Source organism: Perca fluviatilis, chromosome 9, assembly GCF_010015445.1.
Source record: "Perca fluviatilis chromosome 9, GENO_Pfluv_1.0, whole genome shotgun sequence".
NCBI lineage: Eukaryota > Metazoa > Chordata > Actinopteri > Perciformes > Percidae > Perca > Perca fluviatilis.
The window spans coordinates 12,446,597-12,459,426 of NC_053120.1; the positions used below are offsets into that span (position 1 = coordinate 12,446,597).

General features: G+C 40.5%; 2 protein-coding genes across 3 annotated transcripts in view; one reads left to right on the top strand and one right to left on the bottom strand.

Moving 5' to 3' along the window:
- The window catches only part of kank4 (KN motif and ankyrin repeat domains 4), a 79,668-nt gene extending 78,072 nt beyond the window's left edge, over window positions 1-1,596 (bottom strand). The window contains exon 1 of the mRNA XM_039811537.1: window positions 1,504-1,596. The gene's annotated coding sequence lies outside the window, so the exon portion shown is untranslated. The remainder of the gene's footprint in view (window positions 1-1,503) is intronic.
- Window positions 1,597-3,455: 1,859 nt separating this feature from the next.
- usp1 (ubiquitin specific peptidase 1) lies at window positions 3,456-12,549 on the top strand. Of its 2 annotated transcripts, none has more exons than XM_039812104.1 (9): window positions 3,456-3,741; window positions 4,535-4,718; window positions 5,816-5,960; window positions 7,734-7,835; window positions 8,136-8,305; window positions 8,884-9,587; window positions 10,069-10,227; window positions 10,443-10,644; window positions 11,326-12,549. In XM_039812104.1, exons 1-9 carry the CDS (start codon window positions 3,711-3,713, stop codon window positions 12,104-12,106), a joined length of 2,478 nt encoding a protein of 825 aa, XP_039668038.1. In that variant the 5' UTR covers window positions 3,456-3,710; the 3' UTR covers window positions 12,107-12,549. The 2 variants fall into 2 exon arrangements, with proteins under 2 accessions (XP_039668038.1, XP_039668039.1); XM_039812105.1 differs by having other exon boundaries at window positions 5,819-5,960.
- Window positions 12,550-12,830: the final 281 nt, after the last annotated feature.

Here is a 12,830-nt window from a genome sequence, read left to right on the forward strand (position 1 = left end):
AAAAGAAGGCACACTTGTGTGTACAAAGGGGTTTGTTGTTGAAAGGTACACTGAAGTAGACTTCAGGACATGCCGCTCATTCTTGGAGTGCACCATTGCCTGTCGCTCAACATGCTTTCATTTTCCCTCCCGTGTTCCTTTCCTGGGAGAGAAGGTGGGGGGAGGCTGGAGGGGGGTGTTTCATGTCATGGGCCAGGACTTTGAGCTGCCACACCGCCAACCTCTGCTGCTCCGGTCGTGAGTGCTTCGTGCCTCCTGGGACAAAGCCTGCCTTTAAAAAGACAAACTCCATTGCTCGGTGCATGGAGAATGATCCCCATTAACTCCTACAGATTAGAGGTTTGGACAGTTTGTCCAAAAGGAACGAGAAACAAGTGGATGTTTTTCTTCTTGTTTTTACTTTAATCAGTGGTTTCATGTCTTCTGAAAATAGAGTCTCCCACAAGTAGGAATGCATTTCTAGAAAGATGTACATTTCCGCGACTATTTCATTCCTCAAATCTGTCCAGTTGCCTTGTTCAGTGTCTGACAATCCTGTTGCATCCAGTGTGTAACGTAACAGCCAATCAAAAACAAGGCCTTGTGTCGATTCCCCACAGCTAAGGACATGGGTGGCAGGATCTGCCTTGTTCAGAGAATATGCAAAACATGCTCCCCTTGACAATACGATGTTATCAGGGGGTGATGCATCTCCTGGTTGGGCTTTAGATGGGACGTGAGAAAACACAACACCTCCCCACCAGCTCTTCTTGTTAATTTTGGATAAATCTCCTGCTGGTTATTAGACAATTATTAAACATTATATATGTGAGGTTTAAGATCATTTCAACCCAATTGAAATGAGATGCGGTGTTCCGGTACACTCATTTAGTAAAGAAATGTAATGTGAAAGCAAGCCCACAACTGGAGATTGCAAGGATAACATTGTGAGGATGGTGATGTTGACTGCATGCTGTAGATCCATCACTACCACCAGGCTACAGCCACACAGGAAGTCATGTACCTCCAAACTACTCCCATCCACTATCAGCATCCTTACTGCAACATCACTTGATCACCAAGCCAGAAAATAAATTGAGTGGATTCTGGAAGCTGAACCACAGTAGCTCACGTCTATCGATACATCTTTGCTGCTGACCAAGCAGCCACTCTGCAGCAGCAGCAGCAGCAGCAGCAGCAGAGGTTGTGGCTCGTCCTGCATACATACCATCGTATTGACAAATGCCTACACTGACTGTATGCCAGTAAACGTCGCACCTGTCATTTCTTATTTTTTTGCGCCGCGTTCAGTTGCTGCGAACCTTCCCGAGTGATGAAAAAACGCACGCCAGCAACAACACTCTGTAGCCCTAATAAAATCAACACAGTAGCCTACTAGGCTACTGATACTGATGAGCCGAAACAGAGATTAAATACCTAGGCTACTCTCGCGGTAAGCCTTTTAAGCTTGTTTGAGTTGATCTATTCACGCAGAAAGCTGAGCAATCGTAAATAGTATCTTACCGTTAAAATCGTGGAAGGATAGTCTCTGCTGACTGTCAGATGAAGAGATGCTCCAGTGGTAGAGGGGAACGATGCTGGACACTCCAACCTACATTTACATTTACAATGTTGCCCCCTGTCGGTTGAAGGCGGACACTGTCCGTAACGACCTTTTTTAAACATTTACGGTGACGAGCTGGTTTTGTTTCGTGTGCTTTTGTAAATGGCATGTCTTCCTAAAATACGTAAAAAGATCAAGTGTTGTAACATTAATATAAAATATGCACACATTTATTTTTTTAGGTTGTGTTTCGCAAAAAGGACTGTTGTCAAGTCAGGCGAAACTATAGGCCTACTTCCGTTTACTATCTTCAGAATAAAAGCCAAAAAGCCCGGTAAAGAGCAAGTATAGAGTAGGCTATTTAAGATATACTACCTTGGGGGTTGGTTTAAGTAGCTCTCCTCATTTAAACGGAATGGATCTGTAAAGTAAAAAAAACAAAAAAGGCAGGTCACATAGTCACATAGTCAAGGTGCCAAGGATGGCAAAATGACTAAATAAAAATGTAAATGCAACAGCATGCAGACTAAAATAATATACTAATGTTGGGTGTGTAAAGGGTTAGGGTAGGTTAGGGTGTAAAGTCAGACATCATGTATATATTATTACATAGGCCTATTGTAAACAGACTATATAATTAAAACCATGAGGAGGTGTTCGAACCATTAGGCTACACCCTTTCGCAGTGCCTTGGAGGATGGTCTGGCAAAGCAAGACTAGGCTACACTATGTTGAGCTCCATATCCAGATTAATTAGGATTATTTATTTTTCTATTGGTTAATATATTTCTGCATTTAAATACTTTGAATTGATTATCAGTAAAAAAAAAAATAATTCAAAAGATGGCTGCTGCCACACTGTTAATCCGAATTACAGCAAACATGCCCCTTTCTCTGTGCACTGTTTAGGTCAGAATATCACATTAAGTGTCAAAATGGTATTTCATACAGTGTATAAGGCATGTATATAGTATATAATTAAGCTACACATTACTCTTGGTAAATGTTACAATAATACAATTGACCAGTTAGATGTCTTAAATTTAAAATACATTTACAATTAAATGAAAAGTGTCTGTGTCCCTTGTTTGCTGAGAAAACAATTGATCAGTGATTGTAGCAGTAGTAATTGGATTTACTAACCTAAGTAAAAGTAGCCATGCAAAAATTAAAAAATAGGCTTTAAAAGTCCTCCACTAAAAACGTTACTTAATGATGTAATCTCGAAGATTTTTTATTAAATAAATGTTTGGTAAGTCAATATCTAGGCTACCACTGAAGGTTATAACACAATGGTGACTGAGCATATGGCCCACTGATGAAAGTATTGCAATATGTGTATATTTGCAGTATTACAAACTGCGTGTCTGGGATGATATTTCACAGAAAAAAAATGCTGTATTACAGTTTTTATCTATTTACACTAAAAATGGAACTATGCAAACAATTCTGAAATCTTGAAGCTCATCTAGCCTATCAACAACAATACTCAAAACCATAAAAATAAAATTAGATTAATTCTATTTCTATGCTCCAGACTGCTAAACTCTCAGCACAATTCTGTTGTTTTCACTCACACAGAACCAACCAGGACTGAAATCTTAGGATTGATAAGATTGTAAAACTACAAGAACTACAAGTTATCATCTGATCTGCAATTACACTGCCTTTCCAAAAGGTTTCTTCTTTAGATGTAGCTTAATTCATTAATTAAAGATCATGTGTAGGATGCATGTTCAACCAACAACTTCTTCACCTTTAAATTGAAGGAAGAATCTATCCATAGAAATACCACTACCGGTGTTATTCAATCTAACTTGACAAAGGACTACAAAAATGGCTTCTGAAACTGCCCGGGGGACCTAATTTAAATAGGTTATTTAATATATGCCTGAGATCTGGAATGTGACTCTTTCTGCTTATATAATTTAACGCAAGTCTACGCACATTTGCAAGCATTACGTTTAAGTTTAATATTAGATGTGACCGTTATTCGAACATTTTTTGCCGGATGTTTTGTTGTTGTGTGTCGGTGTTTCACTGGCAATGTAGCCACCAGCCACCATTAGTGGGTCTTCCAATAGGAAAAAGCGCCAACTGCTTTTTCTACACCGTCTGAATCGTCAAACAAGTAAATGGCTCAAAAACTGGATATTTCGTGAAATATATGAAACTTCAAAGTGGATTAACTCATTCAGGTAAGAGTAAAAATGCTGTAGGGATCTTCAGAGTTTAGTTTTGTTTAAGTGAACTGTTAAAAGCGGCGTGCTGCCTGTTTTCTCCTCCCACTTTTTCACCGCACCGTTTTGACCCAGTTTGTCGAGGTGTTGCCTGCAAAGTGCACTATTTGCTACGTCCTGTCCTAACGCTAATATTAACATAACAGTTTCTAATGTTAACGGCTCTATTTCAAATGTTGAGGGCGCAATCATGTTAGCCGGCTATCGTGGTAGCTATATAATTCGTTGTTCAGTTGGTAACTGGATTGGACTCCGTAAACCAGAGCTGTCTACGTTATATTACTTTTATCTATATTTTACGTTAGTTTGGTTTTAGTTACATAGATAGCTAACTGCGCAGTGTTAACCGAAGTGCGTAGTTACTTTCAATCTCGTCGAAATTCTGTATTTCCTCTTCTTACCAGTGAGGTGCGCTGTTGAATCTCAGTAGAGATAGATAACGTTAGATCTGAGCGACATTAAATCAGGCCGACATAACAAACAAATTATTAATATAACGTTACACACTCACACACACACTAACACAAATAAATACACACCTACTGTACACACATACTCACAAGATATACTGAATATGTAGGTAATCAGTATAAATCAATATTAATGTTGTGTTAATGTTCGTATTACTGATTATTGTATTTTGTCCGAATATTTGGATAAATTGTATTTATTACTTTGGCAACATTGTTATTGAAACTTCGATGCCAATAAAGCCACTTTGAATTGAATTGAGAGAAAAATCACCCTCCAGGTACCGGAAAAAGGATGCCAGGTCTGCAGGGGGAAAATGTTGTGGCTGCGCTAGGGAGCCCCATCAAGAGGAGTAAACTGTCTCTGAAGTTCCTCCAGAAGAAAGAAACCAAACGGGCTCTGGATTTCTCTGAACCTCAAGCAGATGAACCCAAAGCAGATGAACAAGAGGAGCCTGAGGCAAGGTTGGTCTGTGCTGTCAATGTGTGATTTAGTTCGGGTCGTACAAAGTTCGAAACACTAATTTATTACCCTACTGCTGCCTCTTACTCTATCCCCAAAAACATGCCAGCCAGTTATTCTCACACATTTCTAAGAATTTTAATTATACTCTTGTTTGTGCTTATTTCACAGCCTTTGTGAGTGCATGTTAAGGTTTTATATATATATATGTATGTATGTATGTATGTATGTGTATATATATATATATGTGTGTGTGTATATATATATGTGTATATGTGTGTGTGTATATATATATATATATATATATATATATATATATATATATATATATATATTTGGTTAGAAATGTTACCTTGTTCAATTTTCTAGGGAAAGGAGAGCTAAAAATATGGCAATAAGCCAGACAACGCTGAGAAACCCAGACTAATCCTTACATGTAAGGGGTACCTTAAAGACCAAACTTTTTAATATGTTGAAATTGTTGTCATGATATTGTTTTACAAATGTCATTCTTCAAAGTTAATGATTTTGAGCTAACTGTAAATAAAAACTCCAATTAGTCATATTTGGTTATACATGTTAGGAGTTTAGTTTAATGTAATGTACAACAGTGTATAATGATTGCAACCATATTGCCCAGCCCTAGGGAAACTGCAAGAATCAAACCACTAACAAGTAACTGGTCATGTTTTTTTCTTTTAAAGGTGCTCTAAGTGATGTGACACGTTTTTTTAGGCTACAACATTTTACCAACAAGAAGGAGTTGGTTGAGCCATCACTGCAGCAGCGTTAGCACGTAGGCTACTTCCACAATGCATATTCATGACTCAACCAACTCCTTCTTGTCGGTTATTGGCTGGAACACTGTTTGTTATGGTTCATGGGGCAGGTTGGCCCGGTTTGTTTTTGTTGCCGTTTGTGGAGCCTGGGCTGTCTACAGAGACCGCGTTTTTACAGTGTGTTCAGGGGACAGGCAGCTAGCGGATAGTGAAGAGGTGTTTGCTGTAGGTGACAAAAAATGTTGTAGCCTAAAAAAACGCGTCACATCACTTAGAGCACCTTTTAATTTGAAACTTATGTTTTCTTCTCTACTGTTTAGCAGCTGCGATCAGGTGGTCCCTGGTCCTTCTCCATGTCCAACCTCACCTGGCCTTCTGCTCCCATCTGAGAAGAGAGAGACCTTGGTGCCATTTGTGGGGCTCAACAACTTGGGCAACACCTGCTATTTGAACAGCATCTTACAGGTGGGTCATCGCCAGGGGCAAAGTGGAAATGTATTAGGGGCCGACCGATACTGTTTTTTCAAGACAGATACCGATTATTAGTAGTTGATGAAACCGATACCCGATATTTGGAACCAATGTGCATTTACAGTGAAAATAGAAGATCTTTAAGTCAAAATTAAGATTTTGGAATGTTTCAAACTCCAACACAAAACTTTGTTTAAATTCTTGAAGCAATTATTTAATAAAGTAGAAACGTTCAACATAATGCACAGTAAAAGATAGTCAGTGTTGTGGGCGGGACATTAAGTCAGACTGAGTGGTGAGTGAAACCGAAGCAGAGGGACAGACACAGAGCTGTAGCGGAGCCAAAGTAGACCACTTATTAATTAATTCACTTTATCAGTTATCGGGCAAATAAAACGCTGATACAGATCATCTGCAAACTGACAAAAAACGTCCCGATAATCGGTCTATCCCTAATATATATCTTTCATGTATATATGTAACATGTATAAAAAAGATATTGCTTCACAAAGTATTTGACTAAACAACTCAATCTTAAACTTAGGCAACCATGACACCATTTGTATTTGTAAAGGGTCTGTATTTATCTCGTGAAAAGCAGTTTCTGTATCAAGCATTGGACATTATAAGTTGTTTACATTGATAAATTGTGATTCACATATCTCATTTGACCTTTGTCTTGGATTTTGTGTGTGTTTGTTTTATAATAAGTCATAACACCTATTGTCATGAAGGCTTTTTTTTTTGCATAAAGAATTACAAAGCAACTTAACAGGAAATCATTCATGAAGTAATTAAACATTACTTTCTTTGTCACCTAGAATAAAGTTGAACATTGACACTGTCACAAATGTTTGGCATAGTAGACAAAACTGTGTCTTCTGTGGCTGATGTAGAAGAGATGAAACCTGTAGATAAGTGGCTGCTCCGCGCTGTGGCTTATCTGTGTTGGCAGGGTTTGGTTGTACAGAGACAGACAGGCACTGGTGTTTTTAGCACACATTCAGGCACGTGTATGATCTCAGCACCTGTTCAAATAGATGGTTATATTTCATCTCGTGTTTGGAATAAGAGACTATAGAGGAAAGAACATACAATATATGCGAGGCAACTCTTCATGAAGGCCATCTGTCAGACAATAAGGCAGCCTCTTATGCAGTATGGAAGAAGGAAACCTTTCAGTGCTGTATTACTTCACTGCTCATGTTATTATTGTGTACTGCGTTTACATTGTAAACATGTCAGCAGTCTTGAAAAGGCTTGAAAATTGTTTAGTTTAATCAAAAAAGGCCATATAAGGTATTACAAAGTCTTAGATTAGATTAGAATAGCTATTTCAGCCTGCCATATGCATTAATGTTAGTTATAAAATGCTTTTGTATTTAATTTTAGCAAATATTGGCAGGCAAATTCCCAGTACTACTATTCCAGACCACTGAGCTCATGTAAAATTCATTTGTGGATTAGTTGTAATTGTTATTTTTTTAAATGGTCAATTCATCCATGCATCCATTCATCTATCCATTTTCTGCTGCTTATCTAGGTTGTGTTCAATGATTAGTTAATGATATTAACCCCTACTGGTTTTCATGCCTTGGCTGGTATGCCTGTGAAACAGTCTATGTTGTATTAAAAATGTATTTGTCACGTGATTGTGTTCAATGAGGGACATTGTGCCCAGAAAGTTATATTTAGGAATTATTTTTGTAAAGAAGTCGAGGTTGAATAATGTTGACTAATCTTGTTGATGTCTGGTCGTTGCTGCAGGTGCTGTACTACTGCCCAGGGCTCAGAGACGGTGTTAAGAAACTGTACAACCTGTCTAAAAGAAAAGACAAACCAAAGGAAGAAACTGATAAAAGCGAAGAGGTTGGTGCAATACAAATGCGATTTATAGTATAGTTTGTGTATGACTGTGGGGTAAAAACTGCTTCTCTTTGCAAACATTGGGTTCAGAAATGAACATATTCAATCAACACCACCAATTAAGAATTGTAAGCTTCGCACAAGTCATTTTAGGGCTGTTGTACAATGTAATGCAATTGAACACAAATGTGTTTCTGTTATTGTGTCCAGACCTTCTAAGCTTGATGAAGTATATATGAAGTTACAATTCAAATAGCCTACTTTTTTTATTTTATAAATTTGTATTTTTATTTTATTTCTCAGCAGTCAGAAGTTGTGGCTGAAGATGTGTCTGCTCAAATTGAGCTCCTTGGGAGCTTCAGCGGTCTGATAGCATCAGTGGAGCAGCTGCAGTCCAGCTTTCTGTTAAACCCCGACAGCTTCAGTGATGGAGAACTCGCCACTCCGCCTCGAAAAATACTCCACACACTCAGGTAAGGATTGGCTTATTTTGAATTATAATTTTGAATTATAATTGTGCCCAGAGTGATTGCTTTCCAGATGATACATTCCAATATTATTAAATTAATGAGTAATGTAGGACCAAACTACACTTTAAACAAATTGTGTTTGTGCACAACGTACAGAGTAGAATTTGGAATTGTATATTATTTATTTAATTATTTAAGAAACCTTTTTCGTAAACCTTGTTATCTTCATCATCATCATCATCATCGTGTTAGATTTTTATAAAACTATTTTGTGTGTGTATATACATATATAAAAATGCTGTGATAAATGCATGTTTTTTTTTTTTATTATATTTAACTCATTTAAATGATAAAAAAGTCAAAATACTAAGATGTGAAACCCAAATCTGTGCTGTTAAAATGACTTATTTCATTTGAGCAACCCAAAGAAGAGAGGCACATGTTTACAATTTTTAAACTGAAACAAGCTACTGTTATATTTGTATTTGAGTAGTCCCTTAGACAGGTGCTAACTCAATGTTTATTTTTTTTTATATCTATCAGTGAACTGATTGTGAGTGACTGCTCTACGTGTTTTGCAGGCAGCTGAACCCCATGTATGAGGGCTATCTTCAGCATGACGCCCAGGAGGTGCTGCAGTGCATCCTGGGAAATATCCAGGAGGCTTGTGTCACCATCAGAAAGGAGTTGGATCGGGAGGATGCCGACGAGACTGAGGTTAAACTTGAGGCTGGTGTCCATTTGGGTTCAAGCAGCCCTGCGACAGAATCCAAAACTCCCCCAGAAGAGGACGGCCAAGTCAGTGGCAAGAGAAAGAGTGACACTGAAGTGGGAAATGCTAAAAAGAAGCCAAAATCTGTCAAGTCTGATGAAGAGGATAATAGACCCTTCACACGCTCCAAAAGGAAGTCCTCCAGTGACATCACAATGGACAGCACCCGGGACAAAGATAAAGAGAAGGCGGAGAATGAAGGGATGAAGAAACTGAATGGGGAGGAGGACAAAGGGAGTGACAGTGAAGGGAAAGGTGAACATGCACCTAAAGAGTCTGATGGGAAAAGAAAGAAGAGATCTAAGCTGAGCTGGCTGAGGCCTTCTGGGAAACAGCCGAGTATTTTCTCCAAGTTCCTCAGCGTGGGGAAGATCAGCTCCGCGAGTGTGAAGAACCAAAACAAACCAGAGCAGGAGAATGGACTGAGCGACGACCAAAGTCCGAAGGAGAAGACCAGTGTGGAGAGTTCACCACACAACGTGGCTGAAGACAAGAAGGCAGGAAAACTTCACGGTATGAGATTACTCTAAGAATAATAGTACAATAGCAGTACTTAAGAGAGATAACTTTATTTAGTATGGCTTTGATATGGGTGATCCATTTTGCCAGGTGCTGGAAATGACGGTTTCATTAAGTAGAATTGATAAATATTAAACTCATAAACTGACAGGTTGGTAACTTCTGAAGAAACTGAGAATTGACTATACTTGTAAGAGATTTCAGAGATCTGCTTATTTACTTTCAATTTATTTTTACAGCCGCTGGGTTTAGCCTTTAAGAACAAAGTGTGCCAATGTGATGTAGCCAAGTTATTATAATCATAATGTATCTGGGGCCTCAACTAGCCTTTCTTATATTGGGTTTAGTGTTGTTTCTCTCTTAATGGGTTACTTTATTGTAAAAGTAGGATTTTCTCTGCCCTGCGAAATAGCAATCAGCATTGGTTTATATGTGACTCAGACATAGAATCCAACGGTGTTTCTGTTCTATCCAGAGGGCCTGGACCTGATGGAGCACTTGTTCCAGGGCCGGCTGGTTCTTAGGACTCGCTGTCTGGAGTGCGAGAGCTTCACAGAGAGGAGAGAAGACTTCCAGGACATCAGCGTCCCAGTGCTCGATGACGAACCCAGCAGCCCAGACGACCTTTCTGATGGTGGGGACTTGTACTTTGAACTACCATTTGTACAACAGCTTTTTGCACCCAGTCTAATAAAAAGTCCCCGTGCCATGATTCATTGAAAGCTCTTAAGCGTGGGGTGTGGTAAACAATTTGGCTAATCTTATCTGTGCACCCTTCCTCTTTCTTCCAGACCACAATGCAGACAGAAACATAACATGATTAATTCAATAACTGCTATCCCCCCCCAGTCTCTCCTGATCCCAAACCAGAGGTGAAGACACTGAAATGGGCCATCGCCCAGTTTGCTTCAGTGGAGCGCATCGTTGGGGAGGACAAATACTTCTGCGAGACGTGTCACCATTACACCGAGGCTGAGAGAAGTCTGCTGTTTGACAAAACTCCTGAAGTGATCACCATTCACCTGAAGCGCTTCTCTGCCAACAGTCTGGAGTGAGTCCATGCAAAACACATTTACTCTTCATTTCAGTCAGTTTTCTGTCAGCTTTTCGGCGAAAATCGCCATCTTGAATAGGAAAATGTCATCCACGTGAATCGTGTAGATCCGAAGAGTCTTTATTGTGTGTGTGTGTGTGTGTGTGTGTGGGGGGGGATTGCAACGCGGATTTCGGTGCCTGCGCTTCTCTCTGATGCTCCGAAAACGGACGTTAGAAGCAACCTAAACATCCCCGCATGTCACGCTTGTAAACGCCACACTTGGCAGCAGGTAACGTTAGCCTACCGTTAGCTACCAGTGTGCAGCTGCTGTTGTCGGAAAAACAACACACATGTTGCGTTCACTTGAAATTCGCCTCGCCGGTCTCGTGCTGCATTAAAAGTTATTGGAAAATACCCTTTTCCCATCCAGTGGTTGTTTTTGTCGTTTAACTTACTGGTGAAATAAGTTATTGTTATTACATATTTAATAATGCAAAAATAAAAATAAGTAGTCGTTCTGTGCTACTTTAAAAAAAAAATATATATATATATATATATATATATATATGAGGTGTGTAAAATGTGTCACCTTTTTCAGCCCTTCTGAGTTTGCAGGTATGCTTATGTCCAGCGGTGCGTGTTTGTTCCTCCATATCCCAGATGAGTGACCTTCTCTCCCGTTTGTTTCCCTCCTAGCCTGGACCCATATGCAGGTCTGTCCAAAGTGAACACTCCCTTGCAAACCCCGCTGACCTTGTCTCTGGAGGAGTGGTGCACCCGGCCCTCGTCCACCGATGGCCAACGCTATCAGCTGTTTGCCGTGGTCATGCATAGTGGTGTCACCATCAGCAGCGGCCACTACACCGCCTTCGTCCGCATGTCTGATCTGAAAGAAGCGAAGCTCCTGCTGCAGGACAGAAAAGAAACCGAGGAAGAGGAGAGGGAGAGTAAAGAGGAAACGCGGGTGAAAGACAAAGCCCTGGACTACGATGATGGGGAGGTGTCTTTCAGCCTGAATGCGAGGGGTCAGAGGGGCGCAAGTTTGGCTAGCAGCAAAACACGAGGAAAGAAGCTGTCGGAGGGCGGGGTTGGACTCCTGGGGGGCCAGAGGAGTCTGTCTAGCTGTGCGCTTGGCAGCAGCAAACGCACGGAAAAAGCCGCCAGCAGTGGATCAACCGAGGGATCCAAACGGAGGAAACCCGTCAACCGCACGGGCCAAAACACTGAAGCAGGACTAAACAAGGAGGCTAGGGTAGGAGAGGAGGAATTAACTCCTTCCCGTGGCGGCGTGGAGGCCACCGAGCAGCAGGCTTTGAACAGCCTCCTTGAATATGAGGGCAAATGGCTGCTGTTTGATGACTCGGAGGTGCGTTTGTTTGAGGAAGAGGATTTCCTGCAAGCCTGCTCTCCTGAGACGTCCTCGTCATCGACGCCGTACCTGCTGTTCTACAGAAGGATGCCCGAACGCGGACGCTAACGTGAACACTGTGCACGCTGTTGACTGACTGGGGGTGTTGTTGTGCCAGACTGCTCTTTGGCAGCTGGACACCCAGACAGTCTATTTGCAATACTAGAACGACTGCCAAGAATACTGTGGCAGTGATATTAGCAACTGGACTGAAGAGACCTTTCACAGAGCAAACAGTCTGGTCTCCGTGTGGGACCAAGGCTGTTTAGAGCTGTTAGTGGACTCTCACCTCAGTCTGTCTGTTAATTTAGGTTCAAAGTCATATTTTAGAAATACTCCCGACAACTTTCTACGTACTGGGATTACTTCACCTTTTGAGAGGATTTTTCTTTTTTTATGTGACCCTTGCCTTTTGTAAACTTTAAGTACAGTGAGCTGCCTTTTTCCTGTCTGTACTAATATTTCTTGGACACTGGCTTTGATACTTTCTCTGTCATCTACACATGTCACGTTTTGTTTTCTTTTTACAAATTGGAAAAGCACTAAAAGTCCTTTTTTTTTTTCTAGCTGAATAAGTTTCTAAAATTCGTGTGTGTGTGTGTGTGTGTGTGTGTGTGTGTGTGTGTGTGTGTGTGTGTGTGTGTGTGTGTGTGTGTGTGTGTGTGTGTGTGTGTGTGTGTGTGTGTGTGTGTGTGTGTGTGTGTGTGTGTGTGTGTGTGTGTGTGTGTGTGTGTGTGTGTGTGTGTGTGTGTGTGTGTGTGTGTGTGTGTGTGTGTGTGTGTGTGTGTGTGTG

Coding starts and splice junctions, on each gene's coding strand:
- usp1 (XM_039812104.1), top strand. CDS start 3,711: ATGAAACTTCAAAGTGGATTAACTCATTCAG. Junction 9,588..10,068: donor GAAGGCAGGAAAACTTCACG/GTATGAGATTAC, acceptor TGTTCTATCCAG/AGGGCCTGGACCTGATGGAG. Junction 10,645..11,325: donor TTCTCTGCCAACAGTCTGGA/GTGAGTCCATGC, acceptor TTTCCCTCCTAG/CCTGGACCCATATGCAGGTC.